We start from the raw sequence: 15,359 nt of genomic DNA on the forward strand, positions 1-15,359 counted from the left end.
AACTTACCCTTTTGGAGGAAGGAATAAGGGGTGGGGAGGAGGGATGATAGGGGGGAACTGTGGTTGGTATGTAAAATGAATAAAAAAAAAATTTAAATTAAAAAAAAAAAAGAAAGAAACCAAGAAGAGAGAGAAGTCCCTAGAAACTTTCAGAGAAAAAGCTAATTGAGAAATCCAGCATTGGAAGCCTGCCTACCTCGTCCAGGCCAGGCTGGGGGCACAGGCCTCTACTTCCTGATACTTGGGAAGCTGAAGCAGTTATGTCATGAGTTCTAGGATTTCCAGGCACCATAGCAAGACCCTGCCTCAAGCTGAAATAGATGTAGGAGCAGCATCGTTGAAGCTCAGTTGCAGAACACTTAACTAGCATGTGCAAAGCTGAGTTCAACTCACAGAAGAGTGTGTGTGTGTGTGTGTGTGTGTGTGTGTGTGTGCATGTGTGTGCATGTGTGTGTGTGTGTGCGTGTGTGTGTACACAGAAGAGAAGTATAAACGTGGCAACTACTTAGCTCCATTGGAAATAACTTTACCAAAAACTGTGATTTGAATGACCACAGTGGAAGCAGGGCAGGAAGAGTTTACGTGGAAAAAAACAAAGAACTCAAACCAGCACTTAAGCTATTCTCCAGAAGAAATGAGACCTCCCCCTACCCTCTCTCGATCCTCAGTTCAGCCAGGATCTGCCTTACACTGGAAGTCAATTTTAAGGATGTTACAGGAATATTCATTAGGAAAGTCTAAGGAAAGCTGAGTGTGCAACAGCTGAGGGAAAGAGGGTTAGCAAAGCGAAGAGCAACAAAAGAAGGTCACAGTTTGATGTAAAAGATGTGCGTGTGTCTGTGTGTATGTGTGCATGTGTGTGTACATGTGTCTGTAGATGTACCCAACCTTCTTATTAAATAAGAAACACAGAACCAATGCAAAGAAGAAAGCCAAGAGGTCAGAGCTAAGAGCTAAAACCTTACCCTTCCTCCTGCAGTGGTCCTACCTCTCTGAACTAGCTACCCCTGTGTTAAAGTCTTTATATAGTGTTCCTGTTCTGCCTTCTCATTGGTTGTAAACCCAACCACATGACTGCCTCGTCACAGCCTGTCTGTATAGGCCTCCAGGTTTTCCTTGCTTGGTATTGAGATTAAAGGCATGTGTGTCCAATAATGGCTGTATCCCTGAACACACAGAGACTTACCCAGCTCTGCCTACCAAGTGCTGGGATTACAAGTGTACGCCACCACTGCCCTGCTTTCCTATGGCTTGCTAATAGCTCTGACCTCTTGGCTTTCTTGAGTTATGCCAAAATGTATATTTTAAAGATAACTTGACTTCAAAATTTGAATATAAGGATATGTTGCTTTGGAAAGGAGACTCTGCTTTTGTTCCCACAGAAAGCCAGAGGCTATGGATTTGTTCAAGATTAAGATACATCAGGTTTGACCAGCCAAGACCCCCTGAAAGGTCTCCGATGACACCATGGCCCAGATGATCCAACATCCGGAATGGTTTCAAGGCAACTGGCTCAGACGATACAGCCTCACGGACTACTCCATGATCCTAAAATTTTCTTTGTTTCCCCATAAGATACAGCGCCCCCCTCCAGCAGGAAGTAGTAAGAGAAGCTACGCCCAAATTCCGAAATTATATGTAATTTTACTTTGTTAAGGTTAAAACCTTCCTTTTTGAAAAAAAAAAGGGGGGGGGGAAGTGCTGTGGGATGTTCTGTATGGCAAATGTGTTGCTGATTAGTCAATAAATAAAACACTGATTGGCCATTGGCTAGGCAGGAAGTGTAGGCGGGACAAGGAGGAGAATAAAGCTGGGAAGTGGAAGGCTGAGTCAGAGAGACACTGCCAGCTGCCATGATGAGAAACAGCATGTGAAGATGCCAGTAAGCCACGAGCCACATGGCAAGGTATATATTAATGGAAATGGATTAATTTAAGATGTAAGGACAGTTAGCAAGAAGCCTGCCATGGCCATACAGTTTGTAACCAATATAAGTGTCTGTGTTTACTTGGTCAGGTCTGAGGGGCTGTGGGACTGGCAGGTGAGAGAGTTTGTCCTGACTGTGGGCCAGGCAGGAAAACTCTAGCTACATGTGTCTGTGTATATGCATGTGCACCGGTGTTTGTGTCTGGGTTGCATGTGTGTGTGTATGCATGCATACATGCATGTGTCTCTGTGTGTGTCTATATATAGACATGAACATCTATTTACGTGAATGTACACCTGTGTGTGTATCTTGGTGTTCAGGTGTATGGGCGTGGATGTGCATGAGTATTTTGTGTGTGTGTGTGTGTGTGTGTGTGTGTGTGTGTGTGTATCTATGTACATAAAACAGGATTTGATTTTTGTATGCATTATTCCCATATCATGTTCTGTCACTGCCGCTCTAATTTGCCTTTGACTGAGGTCAAGGTGACGAAATTTGTAATTCTGTCTCTACGACTTGGAAAACTAAGCACAGAGAGAAATAAATAAAATGCTTTCAGAGTTTAACAAATTCTTAGAAGAACAGAAGCACAGCTGAAAATGAGATTCATTGATGTTCAGGAGGCTGGAGCAGGAGGATCTCTGTGAGGTCAGGGTAAGTTCCAGGCCAGCCTATCTCAACCTTTCCCAAAATCCACTTCTAACTCACCTATTGGAGGATATTAAATGTCTTACAGGAATAAAGTATAAAATGAGGAACTAAGATCAATGAAGTCTTAAGAAAGGATTATGTTTTTCCTAAGTAAAATTGTATTTGATTGGGAAAAAAATCTCCCAAGAGCATCCGGGCCCTTAGCCCAGCCATCTAAGCAGAGAGCAGGCGAGCACTCGATCACATTCTGCACGGTGCCCTTCTGCTCCAGTGTCTGGACGCAAACGAGGCTGCTTAGTGCTGTAGCGCAGGGTTTTGTTTTAAAGGACCAACAGCCCCTGGAACTGGGTAAGGGCCATCACACTTGCTATTACTCATGAGGTCAAATTTCATTTTCAGTACAACAAATTCTATATCCTCTCTGCCACAAATTAACACATCAGAGGTACGAGCCTCAGTGACATTTATTGACATATTTTTAATTCTAATGTATGCTGGGTTTTACATATTGTAAATTTTAGACAAAAGGAAGCACTTCTCCAGATTCATAGTTACCTTGCTTGTTAAATATGACCTTAAATTAACTTCAAACAACTTAACCAGGCTAATTTCTGAAGCATGTATAAGTTCTACAAAACATGCTTTTGGGGAACAGTTTATTAGTATATCACACATAGCCATTAGGAGTAAAGTGTTTTCCTTTTGTAAAAAGAAAGAAGGAAGGAATAGAGGAAGGAAGGAAGGAAGGATGGGAGGGAGGGAGGAAGGAGAGAAAGAAGGAAAGAAAGGAAGGAAGAAAGAAAGAGAGAGAGAAAGAAAGAAATTAATATATGTTATTGTTCAAATGTGTACCTCAAAGTTCATATGCTGGCAGTTAAGTTCCTGGGGCAAGCATGTTGGGAGATGGGGCAACAGAACTGATTTGGGTCAAGGGCTCCACCCTAGTGAGTAGATTAATGAATGTTCCTATCCCGGGAGGAGCTGGTCATCACAGGACTGGGCTTGCTCTCAAAGTAAATGTGGCCCCTTCTTCCTCAGATGCGCTTCCTTTTGCCTTTCCTCCTTCCACCATGTTCTGAGACAGGACAACGGCCGCTGTCAGACAGGGGCACCATGTTCTGGGACTTCAGACTCCAGAACGTAAATCAATAAATCCATGATGATGTCAGGTATAGTGGTGCACACATTTAATCCCAGCACTCAGGAGGCTGGGGCAGGTGGATCTCTGTGAGTTTGAGACCAACCTGTTCTACATAGTGAGTTAACCATGACTACATAATAAAACCCTATCTTAAAAAAAAAAAAAAAAATGCTGCTCTTTATAAATACCCATTTGTGAGCATTTTGCTTTAACAACAGAACATACATGAATGTAAGAGCCAAGCCTAGGTCAGGTGGCCAGAAACATCTTGGCTGAGGGAGTGATTTTGAAGCCTAATGACAGAGAAAAGTCTGGTCAAGGAAGATGGAGACAAGGCAGAGCCTTGAGGCAGGAGACAGTGGTTTTGGGGAAGCTAAGGACAGCACTGTGACTTGGGCCAGTGAGGGGTAAGTTGACAAGAATCTCCCAACATCCTCTTGTGTCCTGTCAATGAAAACCCTGCACTGAAGCCCAGCAGTCCAACCCCATCCAAAGAGCTGCCTTAAAGGCAGCGTCACTTTCGCAAACAGTCACCCAAGCCAGCATCCCTAACACCCCCACCCTACCCCACTGAGCCACGAAGGCATCTGGACCAGCCAGAGTCCACACGACACTTTACCTGTACACAAAGAACCATTTCCGGGTCAAAAGGGCAGACACAAAGAGGAAGTGAAATGTGATGAAACTGGATCACCCGACAACTCCAAAAATGAACCCAGCCTGGCTAATGGATGGATGCCTGAAGCAGAAACAAAGGTTGTCTCTGTGGGGGTGGGGGCAACCTCTGCGGAGGTGAGTCCCTCCTGTGGGGGTGGGGCCTTCTCTGGGGGTGGGGCCTTCTCTGGGGGTGTGGCCTCTGTGGGGTGTGGCCGCTGTGGGGTGTGGTCTCTGTGGGGGTGTGGCCTCTGTGGGGGTGGGGCCGCTGTGGGGGTGTGGTCTCTGTGGGGGTGTGGCCTCTGTGGGGGTGGGGCCGCTGTGGGGGTGTGGCCTCTGTGGGGGTGGGGCCTCTGTGGGGTGTGGCCTCTGTGAGGGTGAGTCCATGTCACTGACTGCTGTGTTTTCCGGTGGAGAGTTTCCCACTTTTATAGACGCGTAACGATTTATTACTGAAAACGACGGTTTCTCATAGTTTCTTACCACCATCTTCATTGCGTTGGTATGAACTTAGCATGTTCAGGGGCTGTATTCTGTTAGAACATGGTGCTTTTTTAAATTGATGTTTCAATTGGGGACTTGTGTTTCATTTTAAAAAATAATGAATGTGGGCTAGGGATTAGGACAGATTTTCTGACAACCCCTAAAGTGACCCCTAAAATCATACTTCTGTCATTTTGTTCTCTATGTTTATGCAAAGTGATAGTCTCAGCTTTGTCTGTTATAAAATCAAAATAGTGTCAGCTCTGGAAAACACTGAAGATGTTCATGTCTGGAGTCCCCACCAGCACAGTGGCAGTGAGCAGTCTGCTCTCAGCATGTTTACACTTTGGCAGTCTTCCCTTCACCCAAGTCTCCAAATAAGCTAAGATCAACAGGACCAAGAATCATGGGACAGAATCCCCAACTATCTTAAGACCCCTCCCATCCCAAAGTGTCTGCCATGATCTGTAGGTATATCATGGACTTGGTTTTTTTTTTTTATCTAAGACCCAGAATTTGACCCAAAATATGATCAGAGAAAAAATGATAAAATATACAGAAAGCCAAGAAAACAGTGCCATCTATGTCCCCATGTGTCCCAGTCATTTGTACTGTGATGATACCCTCCCCCACCAGTGGGTCTCTGCAGGTCCCTTAGCCTGCCTCATCTTCCTCTGCCTCATGAGATACCATCTCCTCCTTTAGCAAGACGTCAGATGCCATGGCCTGTCTCCTCCCACTCCAGCTGTGGGCACACCTGTCTCTACCTCGTTCTTAGTACCAGAGGAAACGGTACCTGTCTAACCCAGCCCCTTCAGTTCCACCCCTCACAGGTCATCATCCATCTCGCCCGTCCATCATTCCCTTCTCTACAAACTCCACTATGCTGCAGATCACCCACCCAGATGTTTTCAGAATAGACAGAGAAAGGCATGGAGCAGAGGGCCAGGATTACACAGATAGGTTGCAGGGATACAGCCATGGTGCTTCTGATATGTGAAAGTGGGTGTTGAATCAAGAGTCTTGGTTGGCTCGGGCTGCTAAGCAAAGAAAGTCATGAACTCTGCAGCGTGTAAATCACAACTTATTCCTAGGTGCTGGGACATCCAAGACAAGGCACAGCAGATGTAGCATCTGGTTGAGGCTCACTTCCTGGTTTGTGAGTGGCACCTTCCTGCCATGTCCCCACAGGGAGGAGGAAGAGAATGAGCTCTCTGGGGCCTCTTTTGTAAGGGGCAGTAATCCCACTCACCAAGCTCTTCCTTCAGTGACCCCATGGCCTTCCTAAAGCCCCAGCTCCTCATGTTACTACCTGAAGATGTATAAATTGGGAAGGACATAAGCATTCAGCGGTAGTAGAGGAAAAGAATTTCTTAGGCCACTGGAACTCCCCTGGTGACCAAGTAAGTCCACGAGTTGGTCTGAGATCAAATCACACAGGGGCTCAGGAATACAGAGCCATGTCGCTGTAGCAAGGAGGAAAGAAAATGAGGGAGACTCCTACCCCAATTCAAGTGGGGCCTGGGGTCCTCAGCTCTTTGTGGAAAGTGATGTTGAACAGGCCAAGGATGTCAATCACCGGCAAGTGCTCACTCTCCCCAGTGCTTGCCTCTGCTGGCTTCTCGGGAGCAACCTCAGCCTGGGACCACCACACAACGTTCCTCTCCGTAAGATGCTTCCAGTCACTCAACTTGGTAACACTGGCTTCCTCAGCACCTTCCCTCTCATCATTCCCAATAAAAGGTCCCCAGCGATCTCACACACTCTTCAAGAACTAAACCCCAACACGCCCAGCTATGCACTTCCACTTGACCCAAACCCCGGGCATGAGTCTGTGGATCTGACCCCAGAACCACCTATGTGAGTAATCTGCCTGGGACATCACAGGCCCATCAAATTCAAAATCTCCCAAACTGGACAGAACCCCTCCTCTCCAAAACCCTAACCTGGTGTAACCTCAAATGGCCCTCAAATTGATTATTAACATTCCCAGCCACTTCTCACATACTGGAGTCACCTAAGTCACTTCCCACCTGCCAAGCGAGCCAGTCTTCCCAGGTTTTTCCCTCAGTTTTGCCTGAATCCATTTCTTCTTCCCCACCCACACCAAAACCACCTTCATTGGGCCCTCCCACCACCAAGCTTTCTGCTGGCGGATGCCCACCATCCAGGCTCTTGCTCCTCAAGTTCATTCGGAAGAGGGAATGGAAAGCTGGTAGCAGAATTTGAAAGGATTGCAGCATAAAGTCCTAAGCTACAGACACAGTTTTCTCCCTAGAGAAAAGGAGGAATATGGCAGGCCTGGTGGCACAAGGCTTGAATCCAAACTAGTTAGGAGGCTAAGGTAGGAGGGTCACAAGTTCAAAGCTAGCCTGGGCAACTAATCGAGATCTTGTCTCAAAATTTTAAAGGGGCTGGATATGTAGTTCAGCAGTAGAGCACTTGGCTAGCGTGTGTGTGTGTGTGTGTGTGTGTGTGTGTGTGTGTGTGTGTGTGTGTGCTGTATCCGCTAGGCTCAGTCCCTAGTGCTTCGGAGTAAGAAAAGGAACGAGGATATTGCGAGGTCTAGTAATACCCTCTTCATAAATGGCCATCCCAAACTTTCTCCTCCTAACCAGCACATAAAACCACCTCCCCACTCTGTCCCTTCCTCTATATGAAGAATTCATCACTGCTGCTGGGTGTTCTGTTTCCATAAATCAACTATGCAGTCAAAATATAACAGTCAATGCATATCAGTTCAACTGCACTTTGGACATACTGACCAATCCACGTCCTCCCCGCCCTCACCTCAATCCCAATACCCTCTTGTCTTGGTCTATGTTGTTGCTCTAACTGAATAACCATAGAGAGGAGAAATTTTGAAGAATAAAAATATTGCTTGGCTATGCCTCCGGTGGCTGGGAAGTCCAGGAACATGATGTCATCATCAGGTAAGCCCTCTTGCTGCAACATAACATGGTGAGGGCATCAATCACATGGCAAGACAGAGCAAGCCCACCAGCTCCAAGCTTTCTTTCCCTTCCTGGGACCTGGCCTTATGACCTCACCTAATTACCACCTCTCAAAGCTGCTCCTTCCAAATCCCACTAAGATGAATTTGAGCATTACATTTCCAACATGTGAATTCTTGGGAAACACTTGAAAGGCACAGCATCCCTTCATCCACTGCCCAAAAAGCCCTGCTTCTTCTTCCTGTCGTATACACAGTCACTAGCTTGTTTCTCTCCCCATCCCCAACCCAGGGATCAGACCGTGTCTCCATCATCTTTCTGTTCCCAGCAGCAGGAATAATGACACACCTCATTTACTTGTACTCGTTTGGATCAATGGGGGCAGCCTGAGAACATTCGTGCACAGAACAAGATAAAAAGGCAGACAGGCCAAATGGAGCCGAGGTAAAGTGATTACCTAAACCTCTGCAAAAATCACCGCCGTTGCCTTAAAAGGTGGCTGCGAGGTTCAAGGCCGCTACAGCACAGAGGAAAACCCGGCTGGTTTAAAGTATAAGCACTGATCTGCTGAGATCAGCTCTGCTTTTGCTGGTACTGAGGACTGAGGCCGAGAGAACGCTTCACAAAGAGCCACTGTGGCCACCAGGAAGCCCTTGCTCAAGAAACATTTGCTGAAGGCTCAAGATCCAAAGGGCTAGAGCTGTTTTTAATAGACTGAGTCTGTCTACTTTGAAGGCCCTCTGAAGCCAGCTCCACCGTACTGGAGCTAGAGGAAGACTATCCAGCGACCTAGACCCATCCCATCCTTCTGGACATCTGCCTCTCAGATCCTCCACCAGTTTAGGTATCCCATGTTATACTCCCACTACCCCCAGTCACATCCCCCGGATGAGCCAGGTAAGCCTCTCTAGCCTGAGAGCACCTAGAGCTCAGTCCCTCTTTATTCCTGGGTTATCCTGTGTCCAAAAGCTCTTGGCATTAACCTCATTTTTAAAATCGGATTCCTTCTTTTAAACCCAGTCAATACTTCGCACAAACTACCCAGGATCTGCATTTTGCCCTATGCGCTAAAGTCCTGGAGACTGTGGCATGCAACTCAGAACCAGGTTGTACTGAGTGTTCAACTTGGTGAACCAGCCATGCCCTCCTCAGCAGAAGGGAAGCTCCCAGCGGCAAGTGGAGCCCTTGGACTTCTGCTGTATCCCTGGACCCAGCAGCGGGCTGAACATATGCTCCGCTGTGTCTTCCGATAACCCAGGTCAAACAGAAATGGAGCTATTTCTTTCCTATGGTGGCGAGAGAACATCACAACCAAGGTAACTTATGGAAGAGTTTATGGGGGCACATGCTCCACCGGTTAGAGTCTCTGTAGTGGAGTGAAGGCATTTCAGCAAGAAATAAGCTAAGAATTTGGACTGGACCCATTAATAATTGAAAAATAATCCCTACTGATGCCGAAACAACCACCTCCAAACAACGTCTTCATACTGTTCTGGAATCACTAACTGTAATTCTGTAATATTGGAAAATATGACCCAAGTTGTCTCGCAATATTCTTTAGAGCCATGGAGTAGAAAAGAATACTGAACGTATGAAATTGTCAAGAACCATATGTCTAACAGGATGGCCACTAGCCGCATGGGACACTTAAAGTTTAAACTAAATACAATTAAAAATACACTTATAACAAAATACATTTATCACCAAAACTACACAGAGAAACCCTGTCTTGGGGAAAAAAATACATTTATCAAGGGGATGGAGAGATGGTTCAGTGGGTAAAGCTGGGTAAGCCTGAAGACCTGAGTTCAAATCTCCAGCATCCACATGTGGTGTCCGTCTGTAACCCAGTACTAGAGATCCTAGGGACTCAACAGCCAGTCTAACTCAAATGGCAAGCTCCGGGCACAGTGAGAGACCCTGTCTCAAAAACTAAGACAGAGCATGATAGAGGAAGACACCCAGTGTGGACTTCTGGCCTCCACGTTGAAAATGTGTTCCCTGTAAGGCAAATGAGTAAGACAGTGCATTCTGAAGCCTTGTATGGTTCTCGGCCTGCTGAACTGTGACCTGATTTGTTTCCAATGTAGACACCTTGATTCCAGAGACTGGCATTATATTCATCCTACATTTAATCACACTTCTCCACGATATGACTAAAGATCTATTTTTGGCATTTCTTCACATGGTCGCACTTTTCGTAAGTATGTCGTATATAAGAATATGTATGTGTGTCCGATGAAAGGATGCTATGTCTGTGGTTTTAGCTCCTATGTGTGTGGGGGGCCCTAGATCAGTCTGGCTTCCTTTCACTCACCTTTGAACTGTAAATTAAGTCAGTCTGCAACAGAGCGAGACTGGACCACTGCGCATGTCACTTTGTGCTTCTTTTACTCCAAAGGACACTTGGGAAATTCATCTGTGCTGTTGTCTGTGCCCATTGTTTATCTCCACTGCTGTGAATTTGTCCATGGTGAGAATAAATGAACACCAATTTGTTTACCCATATTTAGTATTTATGCACATTTCACAGGGCACTTTTGTTGTCCTTCCTAATCACAGAAAAATTAAGTCCAAACACTAAACATGGCACTTCTGGCAAGCACTGTACCCCAAATATGTCCCCACAGCACCCAGCCAACCTCATCTACATTTTGTCCCGTTGGTACTTTTCTCTACCAGATTGTTAAGTATAGCTTTAAGATATGGCTCTTTTCCTGGCTGTGGTGGCCCACACCTTTAATCTCAGCACTCGGGATCTCCAAGTTCAAGAATAGCCTGGTCTATGGAGGGAGTTCCAGGACAGCCAGGGATACACAGAGAAACTCTGTCTAGAAACAAACAAACAAACAAACAAAAAGTTGCCATTCTTTCATTTGGTGTATTCTTCACCCTTAGACAGTTGCCCAAATCCAAGACCTACTCCTGTCCGTCAAGGTCCAGCTGAAGTACAATCCATTAAGACAGTGCAGCCTCTCCCATCCACAATGACTCTGTCCTACCCAGACCATCACAAAGTGAATTATCCATCCTTCCTAGAACCTTGTAACACAAATCTTAAAAGGTCTTATTAATAAAAACAAACCCAGAACCTGGTATTGAGGTGAATGCTGAAAGATCAGAGAACAGAACAAGCCACAGCTACCCTCACCTGGCCAACTTCTCAGCCCAATCCTGTTTCCTCAGACTGGAAGCCTCTGAATCCTCATCCAAATGGATCTCAGCTGAACTGCTGCTATAAAGCTAAATGTTTAAAAGCCTCTAGTTCCTGGTCCTTACGCCTTATATATGCTTCCTGTTATCATTTCCTCAGATTAAAGGTGTGTGTCACCATGCCTGGCGGTTTCCAGTGTGGCCTTGAACTCACAGAGATCCGAATGAATCTCTGCCTCCCAAGTGATAGGATTAAAGGCGTGTGTGCCACCATTTTCTGGCCTCTATGTCTAGTGGCTGTTCTGTTCTCTAACCCCAGATAAGTTTATTAGGGTGCACAATATATTGGGGGGTCACAACATCACCACAAAACCTTCCATCTGCTTGTTGAATGCATCCTGGAGATAGCCCAACTTCCCATGGCCTGTTTCAATCCCGGTTTTAAACACACAGCACTAATATTACAGATCATGGTCAGGTAGTCAATGTCAAAATTTCTGAGTCAAATTCAAAATCTTGAAAGCAATTGTTAGGACCAGATATTAAATCATGCAACCTGTATATTTACAAAGTCATCTTCCACAAGAACGGAGCAGAGCAGCATCAATGATAAATGAAGCACCCTACTGCTTATGCTAAGATGTGGGCTTTTCTTTTTTGTTTGTTTTTGAGACAGGACCTCATTCTATTGCCCATTATATTTTTAACATATTGACTTCCTCATTTTCTTCATAGAAAACACAAGCTTTAGCAGAACACAGAATATTAAGAACCAAATGAGGTCATCCGGGAATGATGGCTCGCACAGTTAGTCTTAGGAACTTAGGACTTCGGAAGCTGAGGCAGGAGGACTGTCATGAGTTTGAGACCAGTTTGGATTACAGAGTAGTAACTTGTTTTGTTTTTTTTAAGAAAATAAGGAACGGAAAAGAGGAGTGAAAACAAAGATCAGATCATTTGAAAAGAAATAAAGTGGCTTTATTGTTGTTGTGGTTGTTGTTGTTTTAAACTTTGAAAGCATATTTTAACTTCAGAGAAACAAATAAGAAAGATTTCAAAAAAAAGTTCTGGCATTAATAAAGGAGTCACAAAGCCCAGTGGATTATAACACAGAAGCAACAAGTGCTTCAGCATTCAGGGAGCAGGATGGCCGCCTGTCAGTAGAAATGCATGCATGGAATCCAGCTACTGCACACAGGAAAAAGAAAACAAATAAGATTCTAACCAGGCTCAATGGCTGGCCACTATTTGTCTTTCCATCAGAGTGGTAAATAAAATGGATGGGAGACGAGACTCATATGAAAAATGTCAAATATACTTTTAAATTATTTATACAAAAAAAAAAATTAGTTCCAACAGTTGTTCTTAGTGAATATGTCCTAGGGAGTCTAGGAAGGTGGCTCAGTCGGGAATGTGGCTGCCACACAGCATGAAGACCTGAGACCCCTAGCATTACAGAAAAACCAGAAGTGATGGCATATATCTGTAACTCCGGCACGGAAGGACTAGAAACAGGCAGATCCCTAAGGCTCATTGACCAGCCAATCCAGTCATATTGATAAGCCCCAGGTTTAGTGAGAGACCTTGCTGAAAAACACGAAGGAGAGCAATTTAAGAGGGTCTCTGGCCTCTACTACATGCACACACACAGATGTGGACCAGCAACACACATAAACCATAAACACCCACACAACCCCCCCCCACACACACACACAAGAATAAGTCATAGGAAAAATGTATGCCACTTATTACATTAAGTATGCTAAAATCTATCCTATAAAAAGAGCTTCAGCAAGTCAATAAGAAGAAGGTCAATGTCTAAAGTGAAGAAGTAGACCAGAATTGTTACAGATAAATAGGCACGGCAGAGAACAGATAACTATAGTGGCCTTGAACACGAGGACAGTCTCAGACAAACACAAATTTAAAACCACAGAAAGTGCCCTTTCCACCTACTAGATTTACAAGATTAAAACATTTTTGCAAAATCTTCTTGGCAAGAGTACAGCAGCATAAGCAGTCACACTCAAATAATCTGGGCAAATAATCTGGTAGAACCCAGTGACAACACAGTGGTAATACGTGCAACACGGTGACAGCCATTAAAATGACAAGGGCACATGCCCTCTGACCCAGGAGTTTCACGTGCGGGAGTCATCCTTTAAAATGTTTTCCTGTATACCAAGTGATACACGTTCAAGGCTCGGCTATCACACTAAAAATGCAAGTGCTGGGAACTACATCGGAGCCTCCTTAGGAGGTTCAATACTTGGAGAGGTCTTACAGAGGAATGCTATGCATTGGAAAAAACAAGGAAGTGGTCAACAAGGCCCCACCCTTAAATGAGGAATCCTTACCATGCCAGCCCACAGTCTGCTGAAACAGGCCCTATCTGCTTTAAAAAAAAAAAAAAGCAAAGAGAGCTCCAGCCCCAGTGGCCTCTGGGAGGAAGCTGAGAACCGGGGATGGGCGTGGGAAAGAGATTTTCAAAGGGAAAAGATTTCAAAGGGGAAAGATTTTCAAAGTGTTTACATTTTTGTACCTTCAAGCTTTGGAGCTGGGGTGTTTTTAGATAAATAAAACCGAAAACATGCTGCTTATTGGTAAATACGTAAGACACAGCCCTAAGACTTGGCTCCCCCCCCCCCCCCCAGCTCAACATAATATAACCTCTTTAAGGGCTCAGGTAACTAACTTTACAACAGGATAGAGAGTTGGGATAAACTCCAGAAACGGAGCTGAGAGACCCAAAGCTAATTAACATCCACAGACAGCAACAAGACACAGCTCGTTTCCAGAGGAAACCAAGGCGAGCAGCGATCTAAAGAAAACCCTTCACGCTGCTCAAGCTGATCTAGAAAAACGACAGGCTATATCTCTCTTGTGCATTGATTTCCCAACTATGCCCTGTCAATAGGTGTCTGTTAGTGAAACTGCTTATTCTGCACTGCGGAGGGTCATGTTTGTTATGAAGACAATTGGCGAACAAAGAAAGCTTTTCTCTGCCGTCAGATCACTTGTACCAGATGATAGGGCACATCCTTCGGGGAAGGAGACAGACGCTGCCTGCTGCTTACCTTAGGCACAACACTTTCTGGTGAAGCAAACCTGTTGATTGGGGCTATTCAAAGAACATTCTTGTCTATTCCCTCTGGAGTTCGCCTGAAATTACTACTGCCTCCCCCACCCCCCCACCCCGCCGTGCAACCTTGGGGGCGGGGCGATGTGCCTAATCCACCTGTTTGTTTACCTCCTGCTTTCTCATCAGGGAGCAGAGACAGTAAACCCAACAACCCTCCAGGGGAAGGAAAAACAAATCATTCACTGCCCATCTCTGGTGGCTGATGAAGGGCAGCAGTGTTGAGACTGTATTAAGCTGGCCCAGATATACCTCTATGGGTGCAAAAATCAACTGAAGTCCAAGTGCCCATGTACCCCCAGGCTTGGAAGTACAGGTCAAGACCTGCGAGTTAACAATAGCAGGGCCGAAGTTTTCAAGAGCTCTGGGACACCCCTAGATACAGGAACACACGTGGGTCAGCCGACCATCCCCTCCCCTTGGAGGGTGGACACCCGCAGCAAGGGTGACAGCCACTCACGGGGAAGTGCGTCTGGAGGAAAGTTGAAGCGGGTGACGACCTGTTTCAGACAGGTGACCAGGCAAGTGGGAAGGGGCTGTCACACTTCCACCGCAGTGCCCAGCTCACCTCTGCCAGGCCACATCCGGCCCCGGGCGCCCCAAGGTCACCTGCCCTCCCGGGGGGCGCCCCCACCCAGCCCCAGCACTCACCAGAACAGCAGGTTGGCACCCAGGAAGGCGAGCAGGCTGCGCAACGGCCTCTTCCAGCTCAGGAGCTCGTCGGCGCGGCAGCCCAGCCACAGCACGGGCTCCCCGAGCAGCCAGGTCAGGGCGGCGGCCACCTTGCCCGCGGCCTCCTCCACCTGCGGCCCCGCGCCCGCCCGCCCTGCCTCCGGTGCAGCCTCCTCCCCGGGAACCCCGGGCCGCGGCGCCTGTTCCTCCGCAGCCGGGGCTGGGCATCCTTGCGCGGCGTGCTCCCCGGGCGCCAGGCTCGCCATCTTCAAGCGGCGCTTTGCTGGCGGAGACGGGAACGGGGACGGGGGACGGGGTTCGGGCGGGGGGGGAAGGACGGACGCGGGCGGGCACGCGCGCGCCTGGCGGTGAGCGCCCGGAAAGCAGCCGCGACCGGTCGGGGCTCCGGGTGCGCACCGCGGGGCGCCGGCGGCTGGGTGCCTTGTGACGTCAGGCCCGGCCACGCGGGGGAAGAGGGTGCGGTCAAGTTCGCGTAGGGGCGGGGCCGCCCTGGGCCTGGCTGCACATCCTGCGCTCCGAGCGCTGGGTGGATGCAAGCTGGGCGGCGTCCCTGGGTAGCTGGGG

The 15,359-nt window shown here is 46.9% G+C and overlaps 1 protein-coding gene across 1 annotated transcript in view; it reads right to left on the minus strand.

The window, feature by feature from the left end:
- The window catches only part of Retreg1 (reticulophagy regulator 1), a 132,977-nt gene extending 117,859 nt beyond the window's left edge, over positions 1-15,118 (minus strand). Inside the window, exon 1 of the mRNA XM_059276065.1 lies at positions 14,754-15,118. Coding sequence (XP_059132048.1) covers positions 14,754-15,040 — 287 coding nt within the window. The 5' untranslated portion in view covers positions 15,041-15,118. The remainder of the gene's footprint in view (positions 1-14,753) is intronic.
- Between the last annotated feature and the right edge of the window lie 241 nt (positions 15,119-15,359).

This window comes from Peromyscus eremicus, chromosome 11, assembly GCF_949786415.1.
Source record: "Peromyscus eremicus chromosome 11, PerEre_H2_v1, whole genome shotgun sequence".
Lineage (NCBI taxonomy): Eukaryota > Metazoa > Chordata > Mammalia > Rodentia > Cricetidae > Peromyscus > Peromyscus eremicus.